The sequence below is a fragment of the Simochromis diagramma genome, unplaced genomic scaffold (assembly GCF_900408965.1).
Source record: "Simochromis diagramma unplaced genomic scaffold, fSimDia1.1 OVJJ01000302.1, whole genome shotgun sequence".
NCBI classification, from domain to species: domain Eukaryota; kingdom Metazoa; phylum Chordata; class Actinopteri; order Cichliformes; family Cichlidae; genus Simochromis; species Simochromis diagramma.
Window position 1 is genome coordinate 10,874,411 of NW_024386792.1, and position 19,822 is coordinate 10,894,232.

Genomic DNA, 19,822 nt, shown 5'->3' on the forward strand with positions numbered 1-19,822 from the left:
GCGGGCGGAGGGAGGTTTGGGGTCTTCACTCACCCCCGTTCTCTGTTAACCATCTGGGCTGGGGGGCTGGGAGGAGGTGTTGGCCGTCAGATTGGGTGTCTGAGATGCGAGGCCTCCCTGCTACTGCAGATAAGGTGGCCGTCTGCTTGCCTCCACCCCAGGGAGAAGGGTTACATCTCCTGGGTCTAGGTATGGTTTGCCCCTCTGGGGGCGAGGGTACCTGAACCTGGGATAAAGAGTATGTTTGGGGAGTGTGATTGTGTGTACAGTGTCTATTTCTGTCTGTCTCCACGTCGGGTGAGTGCCGAATATTTGCTTATGTGTATATAGGGGAGGGAATACACGTTTGTGTCTGTGTGCGCCTGTTCGTCTGTGTCTATATGTCAGGTCGGGTCTTAGACTCCACCTCTCTGGGAACATCTCAGGCTCTCCAAGGTATGGAGGCCTATCTCCCCTCACCACACTCCCTGGTGGCTGATGCCCTCAGACGTCGGTGCGTTGGTGGTTCTTGGTGTCTGGGGCTGGGAGCTCATGTATGTACCGGCTCACTCCTGGTGGCTGACTGGCGCGGCCTGGCGCCTGTGGCCCGGCTGGGCCCCTTCTCGGGGTGGGGCGCCCTCAGGCCCTCAGGCCTGGGGCTCGGTCCTCTCTGGCACAGCTGGCTGCCGGCAGAGCCCGCGGGCACGTCACTGCAACCCCCTCTGGCCTGTGCTCCGTGGCTGCTGGGTGACCCCTCGTCTGGGGCTCTCCTCAGCTCTTCCCAGGAGGGTGGCATGGTTGCTCCTTTGGTGGTCCTCCTTGGGTTCTCGTACTCTGGGCCCTTTGGATGTCTGGGGCCTGGATCTCCTCCATACCTGCTTCATGCCCTGGGGGACGGGGCTATGGCTCCCCACACTCCCTAGCAGATCGTTACATGGAGAAACCTTTTGAATACAAGCGTGCTGATCCACACAGGTGTACACACATGTGTTCACAGACACAAACTACAACTTTCTTGGCTGCTACCTCAAAGGTAGTCAATCTTGCATGCTGCACAATAACATTTAATATTTAGTATCTACTGTTAACTACTGTTAGCTAGTTTATTGTGATTTTGTTGTATTTATTATGTTGCTCTTTTTTATTTGTTTTCTCTTCTGTTTTTTTTTCTTGTCTCGAGAGGTGATCCATTTGTTTTTTTTGTTTGTTTGTTTTTTCTTTTTGTTTGTTTTTCTTTTTTCTCTCTCCCCTCTATTTTGTCTTTCTCTCCCTCTCTTTCTTTCATTCTTTCTTTCTCCCTGTCCTATCCCCCAGTCATGTCTGTCCCGTCTGTAACAACTGAAAATACAATAAAATAAATACATAATTATAATAAAGGTCAGTCAAGTAAATATGCTAGGCATCTTTTTTGGCCTTTAGACAACAATTCTGATGGCTAAAGATCCAAACGTGACAGTCTTGAAAAAGAAAAACAAAAAGAAAGATGAGTGGCTTGTTGAAGGCGTTGCCTCATTGCTTTCTTTGCACTTAAAATATGTTTGTTGACATTAAAAAAAACCTAAAACCACAGACAACAGAATATATGAACGTTAGATAGACAGAACTTGTGCATGTTATATAAGCTATTTGAATGCTCAACTAGAGTAGAAAAGTGCTCCTCTTGAGAAGATAGACTAATCAGTTAAATATATATATTTACCATGTGGTATAGCCAATGTAGGCCACTGGTTGTACCACTGACTAAGTTAATGTTAACTGTTAACTATAAAGTCACAGTCTCCACAGTCATTTTGCACATTGTGCACAGCAGCCTCAATATAAACCACTTGGTAACTAGCCAATCAACTACATTTCCTGGAAAACTGTACATACATCATATCTGTGTGCTTCAGAGGCTGTCTTTCAACTCCCCATGGTCTTCGCTAATGGATGGATTGCATGTTATTCTTCTTGTTCTTTTAGGTATTTTTGGCATTGAAGTCACAATCTTTTAATCAACAGACTTTCAGTGTTTTATGTTATTTGTCACATTTACATATAATTCTATTTTTTTGTAGGAGTTGTTTCCTGCAGTCAAAATGGAATTTCTGTATCAGTACTGGAAGTGACAGCCCAACCTGGAGACAACATCACTCTGTATTGCGACTGCAAAATGACCATTGGAGTACATATAATATGGTACAGGAAGTGTTCTCATGATAACACTGTTGTTTTACGGTACAAATCTGCGTCTTGGTTTCCTTTGGAACCTTTGTCTCATTTGCACTTTGTGAAGAATGAGTCCTCTAATTCCCGAGACCTTGTGATTTTAAATATCACTGATTCTGATGAAGGTCTCTACTACTGTGGAACAGAAGAACAGCATGGGGAAAATAAAGACTGCAGATTTGTTTACACATATGGAAATTCCACAACAAGACTCAAATTAGGTAATTGAATTCAATGCAATTCAGTTTTATTTATATAGCACCTAATCACAACAAAAGTTTCCTTATGGTGCTTAGGTAAGTTTTTTCTTTTAATAAATGCAGTGGGTTGCATTTGTATGTATTAAGATTAAATAGGAAAATATTTGCTGTTGAAAAGAAAGCAAAGTCTGTCATTTATCGAAAATATGCAAGATTTAAACTATTACAAAATTACCATGTTTCAATGTTATTATGCAATATTACTTTTTTGTTTGTTTGTTGGGCCTAAGGTGACAATATGTATGTTTTAGTCACTATAGGAAAACCATTAATCGTTCAAGAACAGCCTGTCATGGATGTTGGTGTAACTCGTGTGTCATGGATGATGATGTTCACTCCAGCCTTTACCATTCTCACCTCATTCTCCTTTATTCTGGTATATCACACTTGTCAGAAAACAGGTACATACTTACTATCTTTCCTATTTTTGTGCATAATAGCTTTTTTTTTTTTTGTTTGAAATGTTTTATTCAGTCATTTTGCAGAGTCATACTTGTTATTTTTTTCCACAAACCCAATAGATAGATGCTTTTAATCCATTTAATATTACACTGCTGTTGTGTTCATTTGTGCAGAAAAAAAATCGCATCATCATCAGAAAAGATTGAGTATCAAACGACAATCAAGGCAAAATATGGTAACCAAGGTTCCCTTCATAATTTTGATTTGTGCTTTTGTACCTTATGCGTCACATTCACAGGTCGTTAATATTAACACGCTTGTTAAATGGAAAACTAGCATTGCAAAACTAAACTAACTAACTAATTACAAATGTTATATTGTTTTTCAGGATGAAGATCTGTGTTTAACAACAGTTGTGTTCCTGTCTCAGGATGCACAAACACATCATTCAGATGACAAAGAAGAAATAAATAACTAGCTTTGTCTTTAAGTTATATTTGTAAGGTTTACAATCAAAAGTACACGTTGGTTTTTTTCAATCTCTCATTTTTGGTAACTCTGTCACTGTGTTTTTGTCATCATTCCTGCAGTCATATATGTTCTTGGCTACTTCTTGATTAAAAATATATATACCGGTACACCGCGTTCCAAATTATTATGCAAATTATATTTTTCTCTGTTTTTCCTAAATAGTCAATTCAAATGACAGTCGGCATAATTTTCGAGTCATCGACCAATAGAGTATATTTCAAATGTTACTGAACAAAACTCCCAATGAAAACAGTATGTTTTTCAAAAATAAAAAACTTAAAATCCACTGTTCCAAATAATTACGCACACAGAGTTTCAAAAGATTTAATAGGTTGTAGAGAATTGAAAATGGTCATTTGTTGAATTTGCAGCATTAGTAGATCAATTTCACTGAAATCAAAAGCTATTTAATCAAAAACATCGTAACAGGTCAAGTTACATATTAACATAGGACCCCTTATTTGATAGCAGGTTTACAATTCTTGCATCCATGGAACTTGTACGTTTTGGGAAAATGTCTACTTGAATGTCTTTGCAGGATGTCAGAATAGCCTCCCAGAGCTGCTGTTTGGATGTGAACTGCCTCCCACCCTCATATTTCTTTGCTTGAGGATGCTCCAAAGGTTCCCAATAGGATTGAAGTCAGGCAAGAAGGGGGACCACACCATAAGTTCCTCTCCTTTTACCAGCCAATGATGCAGAGGTATTCCTTGTAGCATGAGATGGTGCATTGACTTGCATGAAGATGGTTTTGTTGCAGAAGGCACAGTTCTTCTGTTTCTACCATGGAAGAAAGTGGTCAGTCAGAAACTCCACATACTTTGCAGAGGTCATTTTCACACCTTCAGGGACCCTAAAGGGGCCGACCAGCTCTCTCCCTGTGATTCCAGTTCAAAACATGACTCCACCACGTCCTTGCTGACATTGCAGCCTTGTTGGGACATGGTGGCCATCCACCAACCATCCACCACTGCATCCACCTGGACCATCCAGGCTTGCACTGCACTCATCAGTGAACAAGACTGTTTGAAAATTAGTCTTCATGGAGTTCTTGGCCCACTGCAGCCATTTCTGCTTGTGAGCATTGGTTAGGGGTGGCCAAATAGAAGGTTTATGCACAACTGCAAGTCTCTGGAGGATTGTACACCTTGATGTTCGCAGGGCTCCAGAGGCACCAGCAGCTTCAAATATGTGTTTGCTGCTTTGTAATGGCCTTTTAGCAGCTGCTCTCTTAATCTGATGTATTTGTCTGGCAGAAACCTTCATCATTGTGCCTTTATCTGCACAAGCCCATCTGTGCTCTGACTCAGCCACAAATCTCTTACATTATGGTGATCACGCTTAAATTTTCGTGAAATATCTAAGCTTTTCATTACGTGTCCAAGGCATTCAACTATTTCACGCTTTTCAGCAGCAGAGAGATCATGTTTCTTTCCTATATTGCTTGAAAATGGTGGTCTGCTTAATAATGCGGAACATCCTTCTTTAGTAGTTTTTCCTTTAATTGGGCTCACCTGGCAAACTAATGATCATAGGTGTTCGAGATTGATTTCAGTGATGCAAAGAGTCCTGAGACACTATTCCATCCATGGGCTTAATTGAAAAACAACTTATTTAATCTTTATGACACTTCAACACAATTTGTATAATAATTTGGAACGTGGTGTATATATAAATTTTGCATGTTGAATAAGCAATATACTTTACAAAGATTTCTGAAAACAATATTTTAAAAAACAACAACAAAGTTTTACAGGTGGACAGGAAATGTGATAATCATATCACAGCACAAGGTTCCTGCTTTGCACCACCTGGAAAGCTTAAGCTTTTTCTGTGAGTAGTGTGTATATTTTATGGTGAGCGAGCAGGTAGGTCCTGACCCTGCAGAACATAACACTACCACTAAAAGTCATGGAAAATTAGCACAATAGCTTCAGGAAAGTCTGTGCTATTTCAATGCAATATATGATAGTCAATTACTAACTAAATAATGCATGTGTGGTTTATATTCTCCTTTGACACTGATCTCATCTATGCCAAAAAATAAAACAGTCATTAAATATTAACAGATGCACTCTCTTACACCTAACAAAGGTAAAAACTAAATGCCATATAGTCTGCTACTATTAATATTTCATTTGTATCTTCTTTTAGTTGCTGTTTTTTATGACTTTGTTTTTGTGAGTTTAGTATCTGACCTGTTTACTCTTTGAGTAAGAGTTTGTGGACAGAAAGAACAATGCAGCATGTCAAATTAATCTTAATCTAATGAAACAAGCTAGAATTAGACAGTATTCAGAGCAGTTAGTTTGGAAGGTTTTACTGAGTAAAAGGAAGAGGGGAGTGGGAGAGGGAGGGTTTCTGATCCCTCAACATCATTCAGAAGCATCACATGCTGACCTAAACAATCCTGACATCTATTGGAGATGACAGGTAATGAACTAAAAACTTCTTAACAAACACTTCTCTCAACAGTCAAAGCTAAATTAAATTGTTTTCTTGTCCTCAAATGATTGCTGGAAGTTTGCATCATGACTGCGTGATATATATTCTTCATTTTAATGAATCTGTAATGCACTGTAGGGAAATCATTAATGAGTTTCCGTGTAACTGTGTATGTAGGTTCCTCTCAAATGCAAGAGGAGTATGGCTGCTGCAGTGACAATCTTTACACTGACTGTGATTTTAGTGTAGTGTTTTTGAGCCATTGCAGTTACTTCAGTTACAGAATTGACTGTTTTTATGTAGTGCTCTCCATGGAACCAGAGATTACAGCTTTTTAATAATGGTTTTAAGAGGTTTCAGGTAAACATTTTATAATCATGATGTGTCCTGACCATGATATACTTTGATACCACAAAACGGAACTTGAGGATCTGTACATTATTCTGTTGAATTTTAATTAAATAAAATATTCAGGAGACAGAAGTCTCATTGGCTATTCCGAAACACTTAGTTTTCAAAAAACTAAACACTAAAAATAAAAATTAGGAGGTCATTGTCTGCTTCCAAAAAGTTCATATCTGTGATTTTCTTCTTGACATCAAGGAAGTGCAGTTCACAGGCAGGTCTGCTTATTATGCAAGTGGGGATAACCAATATTCTGCAATTTTGCAGTCTTTTTTTTTCACAAATGACACATTTAAGATGCTGTAGTTATTTTCAGGATTTTATTTTAACACAATGGACAGCATTTTTAAATGTCACCAATTTTGTAACCTGAGTTATCATCAATTTCATATAAATCAGTAAATAACAGCCCATTTATTCACGACACAGTTAATCAGTTTTTCTTTTCTAACACAGGGGAAAACATTTTACACTCGTGGTACTTGACACTGAAACAACTTACAAGCAAAAGTGCGGTTCTCTTTGTTGTAGCATCAATTGGAGTTATTTGTCCCTCGGGTTCTGGTGGTAAATACATTTTTGTTGTTCTTCTATACATGAACAGGTCAGCTGTTGCTCACATGATAATAATAATGCACCCCTCTTGATACATTCTACCTGAATCTTAGTCATCAGGACCTAACACAGTCCCTAGAAATTTCAGAAGAGTTATCTCTTATATCATAAACATATTGTTTCTCATTCAGCCTCCTGTTATTTATTTTCATTTCCACAGTTTTCAGAGAGAAACACATGTGTAAAACCTCAACTTATAGATTATTATTTTTCTTATGACATCACTGACCCCCTTCATCAGGTCTGCTCACTTTGAGCCAGTACTTTGGACTTCTCATGGCATATGTTAATTAGTGTACTGTTTGCATTTTTGTGAATGCATCATCAGGTAGCTTTCTGATGCGAAAAGAAGGTTTTGTACTGTTGCACACCATTGCCAAATCTGGCTCTAAATATCATGATGACAGCTGTGACCACTCATTTTGTTATTAATGGCTTTCTTGCAAGAATTAGACCGAATTTCAACCAATTAATCCAACTGTGAATATTTTATTTCCTCATTTGGAAAAATAGTGGTGCAGTGTTGTTCCTTCGCACTCAGCAGCACTGCACCTCTGATTACAACTGGTATAAAAAATACTTAATTATTGAAGAAAAATCTTCATATTTGAAGCGCTTAAATAAAAAAACTAAGTTAAAACAAGAAAATGATTTAATGCCTGAAAACAATTAATGAGCTTTAATCATTCAATAACATAAACAATTTAGAAATTAAATATGTGATTCTTAATACATTAATTTCAGAAACTAAGACAGCTATAATAATTTTTTTTACATTTGTTGTTTTACAAAAAATAAACTAATCCCTATGCTTGTAAGCTATCAAAGCAAAACTAACAAACAAAAAACATAGGGAGAATTCTTAAAGAATAAAAACTATGATTATCTACTTTGTGAATCCTGATCCATTTCAAATCTTGCTACTCACTTATCTACTTAATTTTTTCTGCCTAACACAGAAGTAGTCAAAAATCCTCCATATTAGCAGTGCAAACAGTCAGCACATTCATTTGCGACAGTGCATCAGGGAATCATTTTGTCTACTTTGTTTAAATCTATCTGAAGGCCGTTGTTTAACCACACATCAAAAGTGCTGATGGCGACTGTAAATGCCATTTAATTGCAAAGGGGCTAAAGAAAATAATACTGAACCATCTATGAAAAAATATAGTATGAAACTATTACCAATATTTGTTGTATAATAAATGATTCTTTATTGTGCTGCATATTTTTAGAGCTATTCAGCTGTCAAACGTGTTTAAGGACTCTAACAATTGCTGTGGTAATTAAAATTTAAAAATAAAAATAAAAATTAAATAGGTAAATAAAAACTGTCTCTATTTTAATGTTCATTTAAAAGCATGGAGTTTAACCCTAACCCCCTAAACCCTACACAAAATTCAATTCCAGTTCCTTTAAATTGTCCTTTAATGTTGATATGTACATTATGCAGCTGTACTGAAAATTTCCCAAAAATGTCTAACTAGTCAATTTGGATAAGTTTAGGAAGGTAAATTTAATTCGGACATCACAAAGTTTAACTCAGTTTCTTTTGCACAAGAATGTGTTAACTTTAGCACTGTATTAAACAGTTTTGATTGAGTTTCTAATCTTTAAAATGAATTTAAGAATTGCCACTGTCATACTGGAAAGAAGCATCTGTTAAAACTTTTAATCCTTCAACCACACATAACTATAAAAAAAAAAATCTAAACTACTATATCAACCATGTGTCTATAAGACTTAGTATAGAAAGTAAAACCAATTACTAGTTAGTTTGCTTTTTGTCATTTTGACTCTGTAGGAGTTTAGATAAAAGAAGATGGGGTTGGCTTTGAGTCTTCTTTTAAGATATAACCGCTATTCTATAAACAAGATGGTCAAAATTAACTGGATACATGTCCGATATACAGCTTCAGAAAACATATAAAGAAACCTAAGGTGGTTGCAGTAAATGCTTGGCAGGGCATCTCAAAAGATTAAATGTAAAATTTGGTGAAATCCATGTGTTTTACATTTCATTAACTAAAAAGGACTTTCATCCAAGGATTAAAAACAGCCCTTAACTTAATCTTAACTTTAACCTTAACTATTTTTGATTACCCCTAAAATTGGGATAGCGTGTATAATAATATAATGACTCCAGTTCCTTAACAACTAATGCAACACTATAGTTGAACCCCTTGAGCTAAAAGGTTTGTAAAACCTTGACTACTGAATGTCATCAAAGACAATTCGAAACTCAGTTTCTATAAATTGTTCAAAAGAAAGAAAGAAAAAAATCAGCTGATTGCCAGAGTTTCCGAAGAGCACTTTAAAGCTTCTCTGGACTCGACTCATTTTTCTTTTTAAAGAGATTTTTGAGCTTTAAAGGTTTCTTGCTCTTTTCCTTTTCTTTGTTCCTGTCATCTGCGGCCTCCGAAGGCAATGAGGGAGCAGGGAGGACAACCCTTGGTTTTGGCAGAGGTGGCTCCATCTCTGCTCGCAGCCTGCCAGCAGAGAGGTTTGTTGCTGAAGACATGGAGCTGCATGATTTTTCAAGGATTCCATCATAAACAAGCTGGCTCAGTGGCCCAACAGTAAAAAAGTCTGATGAAGACTTCCATGGCACCTGGGAAGTTAACATGAGATCAGGCTGCACATTGTGAGCTGCCAATGAACTTGATTCTGATAACTCTTCCCTCAAGATGAATTGTTTAGGCATTTCCCTTGGGATATCAACTCTATCCCAAGAGATTTTTCCAGTAGGAGTGTCTATGGTGCTTTCAGCATCCTCTCTCAGCATTCTTGGCATTCTCCTTCTGAGAGAACCAGCAGACATTTCAAGTTCATTTCTCAGTAAACCTTTACTTGTTGATGGCTCTAAACAAAACTCTTGCATCTCTGTAGAGGATGAGGTGTCCACAAGTGCTTCGAGTCTCTCTCTGGGCAGTATCTTCATTGAAGCAACATCTGTATAATACTCCAGCTCATCTCTAGATATTTTTCTTGTTGGTATTCTGGTTGTCTCAACTATTTTGTCTTTTGCTGATCCCCTCACAGAGGAATCAAATTGATTTTCCCCTTTATGGAACACATGTTTCCTGGAACCTGTGTCTTGGGAAACTCCCATTGAATCTCTAGTAATCCTTCTGGAGTCAAATAGATGCTCAGGATCATCCCTTGTCATCTTTCCTGAGGAAGTGTCAGTTGAAGCGCCCATCATATCTTTTGATATCCTCCTTTTTGCTAGATCCGCTGATGCTTCTACTTCATCCCATATCATCTTCCTCACATCTATTCCCAAATCACTTCTTTCTCTGAATGTATTCTTTGAGGGAACTTCTGTCAAATCCCCCACTGTGTCCTTCTCTACTTTCCTGGGTGAAAACTCTGCATCTGTCTCATTTGAAATTCCCTTTTTAAGCGCAACATCAGTGGAAAGTCCAGTCCTGTTGCGTGACATCTTCCTTGATGTTGAATCTATACATGACTCTTCTGCAGACATTTTTAAAGAAGATGTTTCCAACGAAGTATCCAAGGTTTTGTCTCTAACCATCTTGCTACAGGCAATATCAACAGAAGTTTCAAGGTCTTCCACTGACATTTTGTGAGGTGGCGATTCAACAAGAGCCTCTACTTCTTTAGTTAAAGTTTTTGTAACAGGGCTCTCAGCAAGCAGCTCAGTGTCATCGTGATAGAGCTTTCGAGAGGAGATGTCAACAGCAGAACTAGGGAACAGTTTGCTGAGAGGAGGAGAAGTCATATACTCTGAATCTGAGAACCTTTCTTGGGAATCTCTATTAGTGAGAGAAAGGAAAGGAAGCATAAGCAAAGAAAACAGGAAAGGAAAAAAAATCAAAGGACAGCTAAGGCTGGTATAAAGGTAGGGTAAGAAAGTGGTTTAAAAATGCACAGCAAGTGCATTTTTAAAAGTTGGGAAAAGGCAGACATACTGTTTTTTTAGTGTTTTTCGGAAATGTTCCTCTTCCTCGTCATAGGAAGAGTAGGGAGTTCGGATGGGGATAAGAAGGTCAGGATCTGGGGAGATCATGGTGGCTGATGGTTGAGGAATGATCCCTGAGCGGCGTGACCGACGTATGGATACCCGTGCTCGAGGAGACCGTTTAAGTGGTGCAACTGCAACTGGTGAGAAACAATTATTAAAAATGAAGAATCTATGCAGAGCAGATCCTGTAAGAGCAGAAATTAATATGTACCCTAATTTTCATTCCAGAACACTACTAATTAAACTTTGTCTGTGAAGCTGCAGTAAACGTACGGTTAGAGAAGTTTGGTGATGTAGGAACAAGGATGGTATATACATATATGTGTACGTATACTAATAACACCCATTAACAATATAGTTAACAATTTCTTTTACCTCTTTAGTATTTCTGTTATTTGTGAAGCGTTATTAAGGAAGGAATCTGAGCTCTGTTATGAGTGCTTGTTTTTCTTTTTCAGTCAATGAGTTTGTGTATTCTTAGCAAAACACAAACTTATCAGCTACTTAACAAATCCTTCACTTTGGAAATATTTCAGAGTTTTGAGGTTGAACACTGCATACACTATTGTACTTTGATTCTGATCACAAATTCAGTTACTAGAGTTATTTATCTTTCATTCTAAAAAGTTTTAAATGTGCTGTAACTGGGATCCATTTAATATTGGAATATTTTTTGAGACAGAGGATAGTTTTGTCATACATCAGGTTGTTATTAAACTCATATTTGCAGGCAATACAAACCATATAACTTAATGCGAAATATTAAATTCAACACCTATTTGCATACTTCTGAATGCATTGATTGGAAGTGTGCAAATCACATATCACGTTCCAGATTCCAATCAAATCTAACGCTGTGTGACACTGACAATAACAAGGACTCAACTAAAGCCTTAAAAGCTCCTCCTTCCTGTTTCTTACCTGGTATCTGAGGTAAAATAGGAGAGGTAGGCTCATCTAAAAGATCCTCTATGGAGCCATGAATGGAGCTGTGGCACGAACAAGATGACTGGCACACTCTAGGCAACCCCAGGGCAATTGAGTCGGAGTAGAGTTGAGCAGTGAGTTTTGCTAAACCCGGATTCCTGATGATGGGAAACCCACAGAGGAGCTCAATATGTTGCCAGCGATGAAGACGCTCCCGCAGGCAGGCTGTTACTTCAGACAAGGCATTCCTTTAAGAGATCCAAAAAGCTTTGTGATGTAATTTGTTGAATCTTTATATTGACAGACACAAATACCTGCACAGAGGTAACTTTGTGACTCACTTGGCCTCCAAAATCTTGTGGTCTACTTGGTCTAGAGAGGAGCTGTGGGCCACGTGGAGTGTCCCCAGCACAGAGCTTCTCTTCTTCTTAATCCTCTCTGCCTAGAAAAAAGCATACATATGAGTCTGGGCACTTACATATGAAGGATAGTCACTATAAACATTATTATTCTTATGTTGCAATGCATTACCTCCTCCTTGGCAGTGGCAAGCTGTAGTTCTGCACTCTGCTTTTTAACATTGTAGTACTGCACCTCTACCTCATGTGTCAGCTGCAGCCACTGCTGAAGCACCTCTGTGACAGTCCAGCTGGCTTGCATGTCCTTCTCGGCCTGCTTCAGCGCTCCACGGACCTGAAGAGGTGGCAAATGTTAAAAATCATCAGTATGCAGAAAATAATTTAGGATAAAATCTTCAGGCCTGCCAAACTAGGATGATGAGTGTCTTGCATTTGTGAAGCTGCTTGCTCTCGCTGCAGCATTTCTACCTGTTCCAGCTCCTCCTCTGCATATCTGAGGCGGCTCAGCTCACTAACAGCTCCCTGCCTCAGCTCATGCAGACGGTGAGCCTCTTCCTGTGCCCCCATGATCTCATCTCTCATCTTCTCCTCTAGGCTCTGTTTTTCTTCTGCCACATTACGCTTTTCTTCCTGGGCTCGCTCCAGTCTGAGTAAATCAAAGCATGTTTAGTTCAATCACACAAAGCAAAGGCAATCCGGTAACTTACAGTAGCTAAGAGACTGACAGAGAGAAGAAAAAAAAAATCACAGTTCTTACTGTTCTTGTAGTTCTATGAGGCTCTGTTCAGCCCTCTGGAGACTTTCTAAATCTTTCATCATTTTGGATATGTGGACTTTGCTGGCTTTGTTCTGAGCCTGGGCAAACCAGCAGCCGCCGACTCCCATCACAACTGACACAATGAGCAGCAGGTCTTTCATGTAGTTATGAGGGGGCCCTATGATTGAATGGACATCAGATCGCTTTAAATAATAATCACATCAAAATGTATTTCTATGGCACATAATAATACAACAAAGTTGAGCAAAGTGCTTCACACTCAGTCAGAGCAATAGCATAAGACAGAATAAAAGAAACAGTTAAAAGGAGGGCAGGATACAATATGAACAATATGGGTAAAAAAAACCCCACATAACTAGCCACAAAATAGCATACTAATTTGAATCAAAAGCCAGACTAAAATAATAAGTGATAATAATAAGACGCAATTTAAAAGATTGGACTCTGAGGAACGAATATAAGGAGGGAGGTTATTCCAGAGTCTGGGAGCTATGACAGCAAAGGCCTGATCACCTCTGGACTTCAGACGAGACCTCGGTTGCGTCAGGACCATTTGATTGGAAGATCTAAGTGCCTTATTAGGGATAGACAAATGGAGGAGTTCGCATAGATAGCTGGAAGCCAAATTGTTTAAAATTTAAGGTAAATTAAAAGGTAAGCAAGAGAATTTGGAAATTGATGCGATATTCAACAGGGAGCCAATGTAAGTTGGCTAAAACTGATGTGATGTGGGCATAAATTCTAGTACCAGCTAAGAGACGTGCAGCTGTGTTTTGAAATAACGATATGAACATTAAGTAAGTTGAAACGAAAGGCCTTAAATGTAAACCGATTTAGCAACTTTGCTGCCTAATCCATCATTTAATGCTGATTTTAGATTAAAGGTTAAGAGGAAAAGTAATACAAAAGTAGTTATGCAATGTAAAGAATGGCAACAGGACATGAATGTATCTTTCCTGCTTCAAAGACATCAAAGATACTGTCTGAGGGAATAAAGTGAGGATTTCTTCTTACGTGTAGGTGGTCCGAACAGAACAACATCCAGAGCTTTGATGGTGAGCTTCTGTTTGTCTCTCTGGTCCTGAACTCTTAGCTGGCCACTCAGGAATGAAGGCTCATTAGCTGCAATCCTACAAATGGATTTTATGGTTTTTATTTTAATGTCTTATTTGGGATTACCAAAATATGCATACATGTGTGTTTTTAGGGTTTCCAGGGTGACGAGCCCTGCCTTGTATAACATATGTATGGTTGCCAGAAGAGAGTTAACAGTAGCAAAAGAAGAAGAACAATGGCGACACATGTTGACTACAGATATCGCTGTGAATCAAACCAACGGGAGAGAATGTGGTTCCCTCAAAACTTAATCTGAGAATATAGTTTCTAGAAGACCAACTTGTTTATGTGGCGAATTGCCTGTACACCCTCTTCAGTTATTCTCACCTGGGGAGTGTGTTTCCATTGACCTTAAACTCTTTAAAATTTCTCTCATACTGTGGCAATTCAACAAAATCCTTCAGCCAGCGGAGCACGTCATCCTGAGTCCAATTATGTACTAAAACAAAACAAGATCAAGTTTCAGATAAAACATGATACTGGACACAAACACACACACACACTCTGTTACACCCGGATACCTTCGGATGACTTCCAGCTTCTCCAGAGCTCCTCAACTGTGATGTGCTGGTCTTCTCTGTGCAGGTTGCTGTGTTTGTTAGTCTGTTGCTGCTTCATGTCTTCAATAATGAACTGCGACATTGGAGAAAAACAATACAACAGAGTGAAAATAGGACTTTTTAAAATTTTATTATGAGGTACAACACTAAAATGCGAAGATAAGTGTCACAAGGACATCATATTGTTTGAACTTTATGTCCAGGATAAATAGAGTGAGTGCTGGTGTGAGTCATGTGCTTAGATTTCAATCTAGGAATAAGGAGCGGTTGTTTTTAGTTTGCATTTATTTAGAATGGTTGCAGAACCATAAGTGTGTGTTGCAAACTTCAGGGATTGCGTGTGTGTGTTGGTGCTGTCTTGGAATGTGTGCTTGGCTCTAGACGAAGGCTTCATATGATGGCTAGAGGAATTTTGGGACTTTGATGAGCCCAGACCCCTCCTCTGACATCTCTATGGTAACTGCAACCTGAGCCCCTGGATACTGTATCCCTGAGCTGCATTCTGGAAGGCAAAGGCATTAGAGAAGTCTAGGTTGATTACCTGACGCACATACAAACAGTATAGCAGCATATTAACGTTGAGGTAGTTTACCATTCAAAGAAATCTCAGGGGGGAAAAAAATTGTCATGACACACTGCTTACTGTTACGAATGACTACAAAGGTCACCAGTGTAACGGTTTTCTATTTGTGCAAACCAATTTTTGTCACTGAGCCAAAGGCAAAGTTATACTGCTATCCTTGAAGGAGCATTTGACTCTAGCAGCAGTGATGACACCTGTTGTTGCACTGCTAAACACTGTGTGCATCAATCATGCAAAAACATACAAGCACAGGGATTAAGTAAAATAATTCAATAAATAAATAAAATAAGAAAATGGGTTACATATTTCATGAAGAGCAAGGTGTCTACCTCCACACTCTCTTCCACCTCAATCCCCCCATCTTGGTCATCGTCCATCATCTGATGGATGCTCCGAAGGGCCTCCAAGCTGAAGCGATCAGCCTCGCTCATGCATGGTGGAGACACTACGGCGCAGGGGTCTGCATGGGTGGGAAAGGCAATAATAATACATCTCATTATTTTGCTCAGTTTATTCCAAAAGAACTTTAATTTGCCAACTTTACATCGTTATTTAAGCTGATCTATAAGAGCTTTTCATTATTTTGGCTCACATAGCATCATCTATAATGTCCACAAGATCAACATGGAGAGCCTGGGATATCTTACTGTCTCCTTTGTGCATTTGGTAGTTATCACTATATCTCAAAAAAAAAAAAATCCCATGTAATAGCAATTCTAAATTGCATGTTCATCCGCTGGGAATTACACTGTTCTGTTTAAAAATGGTTAAGAGTCCCGAAGTAAAGTACAATAAATCTCAGTGTCCTCTGTCTGATTCTAGGGAGGTACATTAATTGCATCCTTTTCACTCTTAATGTTTGCTTTGTTTTGTGTATGTATCCCTTTTTTCCTATCAATATACTTAAAATACAATCCTATCAACCTATTAAAATAAAACCAAAGTAAAAGCAACACCATTTCAACCCAGATAAATTAGAATAAAATGGAAGACAAAATGGAAATTAAACCAAGTGCCCAGTCAGTACAATACATTAGCTGAGAGTTAACAGTTTCGCGTTAAAATCTACTTATTAGTTAAACAGACTGCGGAGGTGGTTTTGTCACTGGCTGCATTCAATGTCAAGAATCATTGAATTTAATCGTTATGTGGTGTTTCTAATATAAATAATCTCATAAATACTGTACTCAAATTCTTTTTTGGTACTTTTAGTACTTTTTTATGACATTAGGAAACTACCCAAAGTCTAAAGTTCCAGTTTTCTGAATGAATTTATTAGAGTTAAATGGGCTTAAAACAGCTTTAACAAATTTTAGCAAACAAATAAGGTTTTAGGATCAAGCCTTCACTCCATGAAGCAACACACTATGAGAAAATGTGCAGGAAATACATTTCATTGAATCATAATGACGACTCAGTGGAGTCATTATAATCAAATCGACCGTTGTAATTTGGTTTAAATCGTACAGTGAGTTCCTGGCTTGAGTACAAGTACACTGATGCATTAGAAGATGACGCATAGCTTTCCGTCATCTGTCAATCTGCTGAGTCACAGCCCATTTTCGTCTCAGTGACTCTCAAGTCTGAGTGTTTCAAGGGGCAAGAGGCTGAGAGTCAAAGGTCTGCTAGCTGAGCCCACCTTGAGCCACCTCCAGTGATGCTAACCACTCTGTGCCAAAAATGTAATGAAGAAATAATCCATGAGTAAAGAGAGAGAGGGGGGAGAAAGCATGAGGGAGGGAGACTTCTATGGAAAAAACAAACAAACAGAGGATTCCCATTTCGCTGCATCCTGCCCTTAATCTTCTTACAAAAATATCGGCATTTATCTCTGAAGGTTCTTGTTTTGTTTTTTAATATGAAGCAAATCCTCTGGGAATTTTTGCATTTTTAGACAGTTACAACCACACGAGCCATATGTTTTCTTCCTGTGCAAGATTATCTTAAAACATACACAGATACATAAACACAGGGTGTGTTTTCAGAAGGTTTCTCAAGGAAGAACAGCAGAAAGTAGGAGTAAAATGATTTCAGATTATTAACTGTTTGAATGATGTAGGCATCTCCTACTCAACACAAGTGATGTGCTCTTTTCATGATAAGTAGGAGGGAAAACTCATTTAAAATGTTATAGCAGAACATTTGGTAACCCGATGTTTCACTTGCTGCTGTCATAACAGAAATCTATGACAGTTACAGGCTATATGTTTTTTTTTCTTCTTACCATCACCACAGGCAGGAGAATCTACAGTAACGACATATTTTATAAAAGCAAAGATATTATCCCTCGTTTGCTGATGAAACTTGAATTCCAGAATAAGGAGAAGCTGCTTCGATGATGGAGCTTCTTCTGCCTCACAAGGTGGTGTAAACAAAGGGACCTAAAACAGTGTTTGTGCCTTTACTGCTCACTTTGTGTGAGAATTGATGTGTGGTGCTGTTAGGAATCACTTATATTTAGGGACAACAATTAAAATTAATTAATTACTGCCAGGGTTAAGGTTGGGGCAGCAACGAGTAGAAAAGGATTCCAGGAAATAACTGTAGGTCGACGTAAATGTCCTCTGTAGCGATGGGAAACACAACTGTGAGTTTGTGCGCAGGGGATTGTGTGGGTTTAACGATGTCCCTGTAGGACCTCCACATAAAAACTTTCCACAGGTGAGCGGAAGCTGCTGGAATCCTGTGAGAGTGGAGCACATTGTGGCACGTGTATATTTAGATTAAATTGTCAGAACGCTATTATTAACCCCAGCAACAAGTTTGTGCCTGATTAATGGACACGTGTTTGTTTGTTTTTAACAGATAAACAAAAACAACAAACAAAAAGTTCCTGTTTCCTAAATATATTTTTGGCAGCACGTGCAGGTTGCACAAACACCCCAAAACGAAATTCTACTAACAGATGCTCTAATAACCTGATGGTTTTCTTTTAAAATAAACAAACAAATAAATGATCAAGGTTAAATTTTCAGATTAAATTTTAAAAAATGAGTCTTTCCTTAAGTTTAAGTGTCAAACAGCCGACTATCACCGCTATAATCGGCGCAACATCAACAGTGATAGTGCAGATTTAAGATCCAGTTTAAATACTTAGTCATGCTTTACTTTCTTTCGTGTTTTCTCTTTTGTTGGCGCCATGCATCATTCAGTACATACGCGCCGGGTCGAAACTTGCGCTCTCACCGGGGATGGTAACACCCTCGAGGTCCCCGGCAACTTGTGCGGCCCAGAAGAGCGCAGCGGGGAAAACGAGCAGTAGCGGGGACGGAGGGAACATTTCACACGGATGGCAATGTTGTCGTCCAAAGCTGAGAAAGTTCTCAAAATAAACGAATAAAGAACGTATACATAACCAAACCCCCGTTTCGGAGGCACCAGCGACAGTCTGCGAAAAAGTGTTAAGCGATCTGCGTTGCTATTATGGGTACATCCAGAAGGGAGATGTGATAGGCTGCTGATGTTCACTGGAGAGATCTGGCAGTGGCACTGGTGTGCAGATTGAAACGTAAAGTTTAGGTGGGTAAAAATGATATATAAAAAAGTTTTAATCGAAGCGTAATTCAAACACAAAAAGGATTAATCAAAGTTTTTCAAACTTGCGCATGATATTCCAGGAAAAAGACAAAAACAACATCAAAACATCTGATTCTGATATAATAAATCCATATTCAGTGTGATATAATCATCAGAATAAATGGTCCTGGGTGAGATACAATTTTTTTTTTTAAACAATCCAGTTACAACTTAAAGGCACAGCAGTTTAAATGGTGGTTGATCTGTTTTCTGATTTTTATAATCCAACTAGTCGTACAAAAGGTTCCCTGGCCTCTCTCTCCCTGCAGCCCTTTCCCAGAGATGTCATGTTCCTCCTCAGAACTCCACCCCCTCACTCCATTTGCAGCATGGGGGCCTCTTAATTAGTTTTCCTAACATATTTCCCAGCCATACAAACGGGGGTCAGAGTTAGTTTCCTTTTCGTTAAGGTAGGGACAACCGCTATAATACACTGTACACTGTCGAGTGTAACCCTTAATGTTTGGATGAGGATCAATTAAATCCCATAGATCTCACTATTGGAAGTATTTCCTGAGATCAGCTAATGATTGGCTGTCCTGATATCATCGCCTGACTGTCTGGGCGAGGGAGTCGTATCTGTGATTGGAATTCTTTAAGCTATTTGAAAGGGTTTTGCCAATGTTTGCACAGCTGTTCATTAATGATGTCTATATGTAGCTATGCCATTTATTACATGCTTACAGGAATGCTCAGATGCACACTCTTGTTAAAGTAAAAGCATTGCTAGAAGCATAAAGAGAGATGGACTAAAGCAGACCACACGGATACACAGGCATACACACCAAACACACAAACATTAACAGCAACAAAGTGTCAGGTTTCATTCCAGCAATACGGCTCCCAGTTTAAAAATAAGTCAGACAGATTTGACCTCTATCCCGGGTAGCATGCTTCAGTGGATAGTGTCTAAGCAGGCCCCAGCAGGAAGTGAGTATACAGCATGTTTGGTTACATGATAGACAGAAACAGGAAAAGAGTGCATACATATTCATCAAGATTATGCAGAGATACTGATATTATCAATTCACCAAGACATGGACACTGGAGGAAAATTGAGTCAGGATATTGTGACTTGGTGATGCAGTAA

General features: G+C 38.8%; 2 protein-coding genes across 5 annotated transcripts; one reads left to right on the forward strand and one right to left on the reverse strand.

Moving 5' to 3' along the window:
• The first annotated feature begins 1,408 nt into the window (after nucleotides 1–1,408).
• LOC120729040 lies at nucleotides 1,409–6,442 on the forward strand. 3 transcript variants are annotated; one of them, XR_005694837.1, is made up of 6 exons: nucleotides 1,409–1,941; nucleotides 2,037–2,157; nucleotides 2,313–2,408; nucleotides 2,699–2,848; nucleotides 3,023–3,084; nucleotides 3,238–6,285. XR_005694837.1 is itself a non-coding variant. In XM_040024421.1 (5 exons), exons 1-5 carry the CDS (start codon nucleotides 1,680–1,682, stop codon nucleotides 3,325–3,327), a joined length of 936 nt encoding a protein of 311 aa, XP_039880355.1. In that variant the 5' UTR covers nucleotides 1,409–1,679; the 3' UTR covers nucleotides 3,328–6,442. The 3 variants fall into 3 exon arrangements, 2 of the variants coding, with proteins under 2 accessions (XP_039880355.1, XP_039880354.1); XM_040024421.1 differs by having other exon boundaries at nucleotides 2,037–2,408; nucleotides 3,238–6,442; XM_040024420.1 differs by lacking the exon at nucleotides 3,238–6,285 and having other exon boundaries at nucleotides 2,037–2,408; nucleotides 3,023–3,225.
• An 18-nt stretch (nucleotides 6,443–6,460) lies between these two features.
• Nucleotides 6,461–19,719, reverse strand: LOC120729038 (stromal interaction molecule 2-like). 2 transcript variants are annotated; one of them, XM_040024417.1, is made up of 12 exons: nucleotides 18,343–19,719; nucleotides 15,486–15,616; nucleotides 14,535–14,646; nucleotides 14,341–14,452; nucleotides 13,912–14,027; nucleotides 12,877–13,054; nucleotides 12,588–12,765; nucleotides 12,292–12,453; nucleotides 12,102–12,202; nucleotides 11,755–12,008; nucleotides 10,781–10,970; nucleotides 6,461–10,624 (listed from the first exon to the last, which is right to left on the reverse strand). In XM_040024417.1, exons 1-12 carry the CDS (start codon nucleotides 18,434–18,436, stop codon nucleotides 9,160–9,162), a joined length of 3,093 nt encoding a protein of 1,030 aa, XP_039880351.1. In that variant the 5' UTR covers nucleotides 18,437–19,719; the 3' UTR covers nucleotides 6,461–9,159. The 2 variants fall into 2 exon arrangements, with proteins under 2 accessions (XP_039880351.1, XP_039880352.1); XM_040024418.1 differs by lacking the exon at nucleotides 6,461–10,624 and having other exon boundaries at nucleotides 10,641–10,970; nucleotides 18,316–19,719.
• Nucleotides 19,720–19,822: the final 103 nt, after the last annotated feature.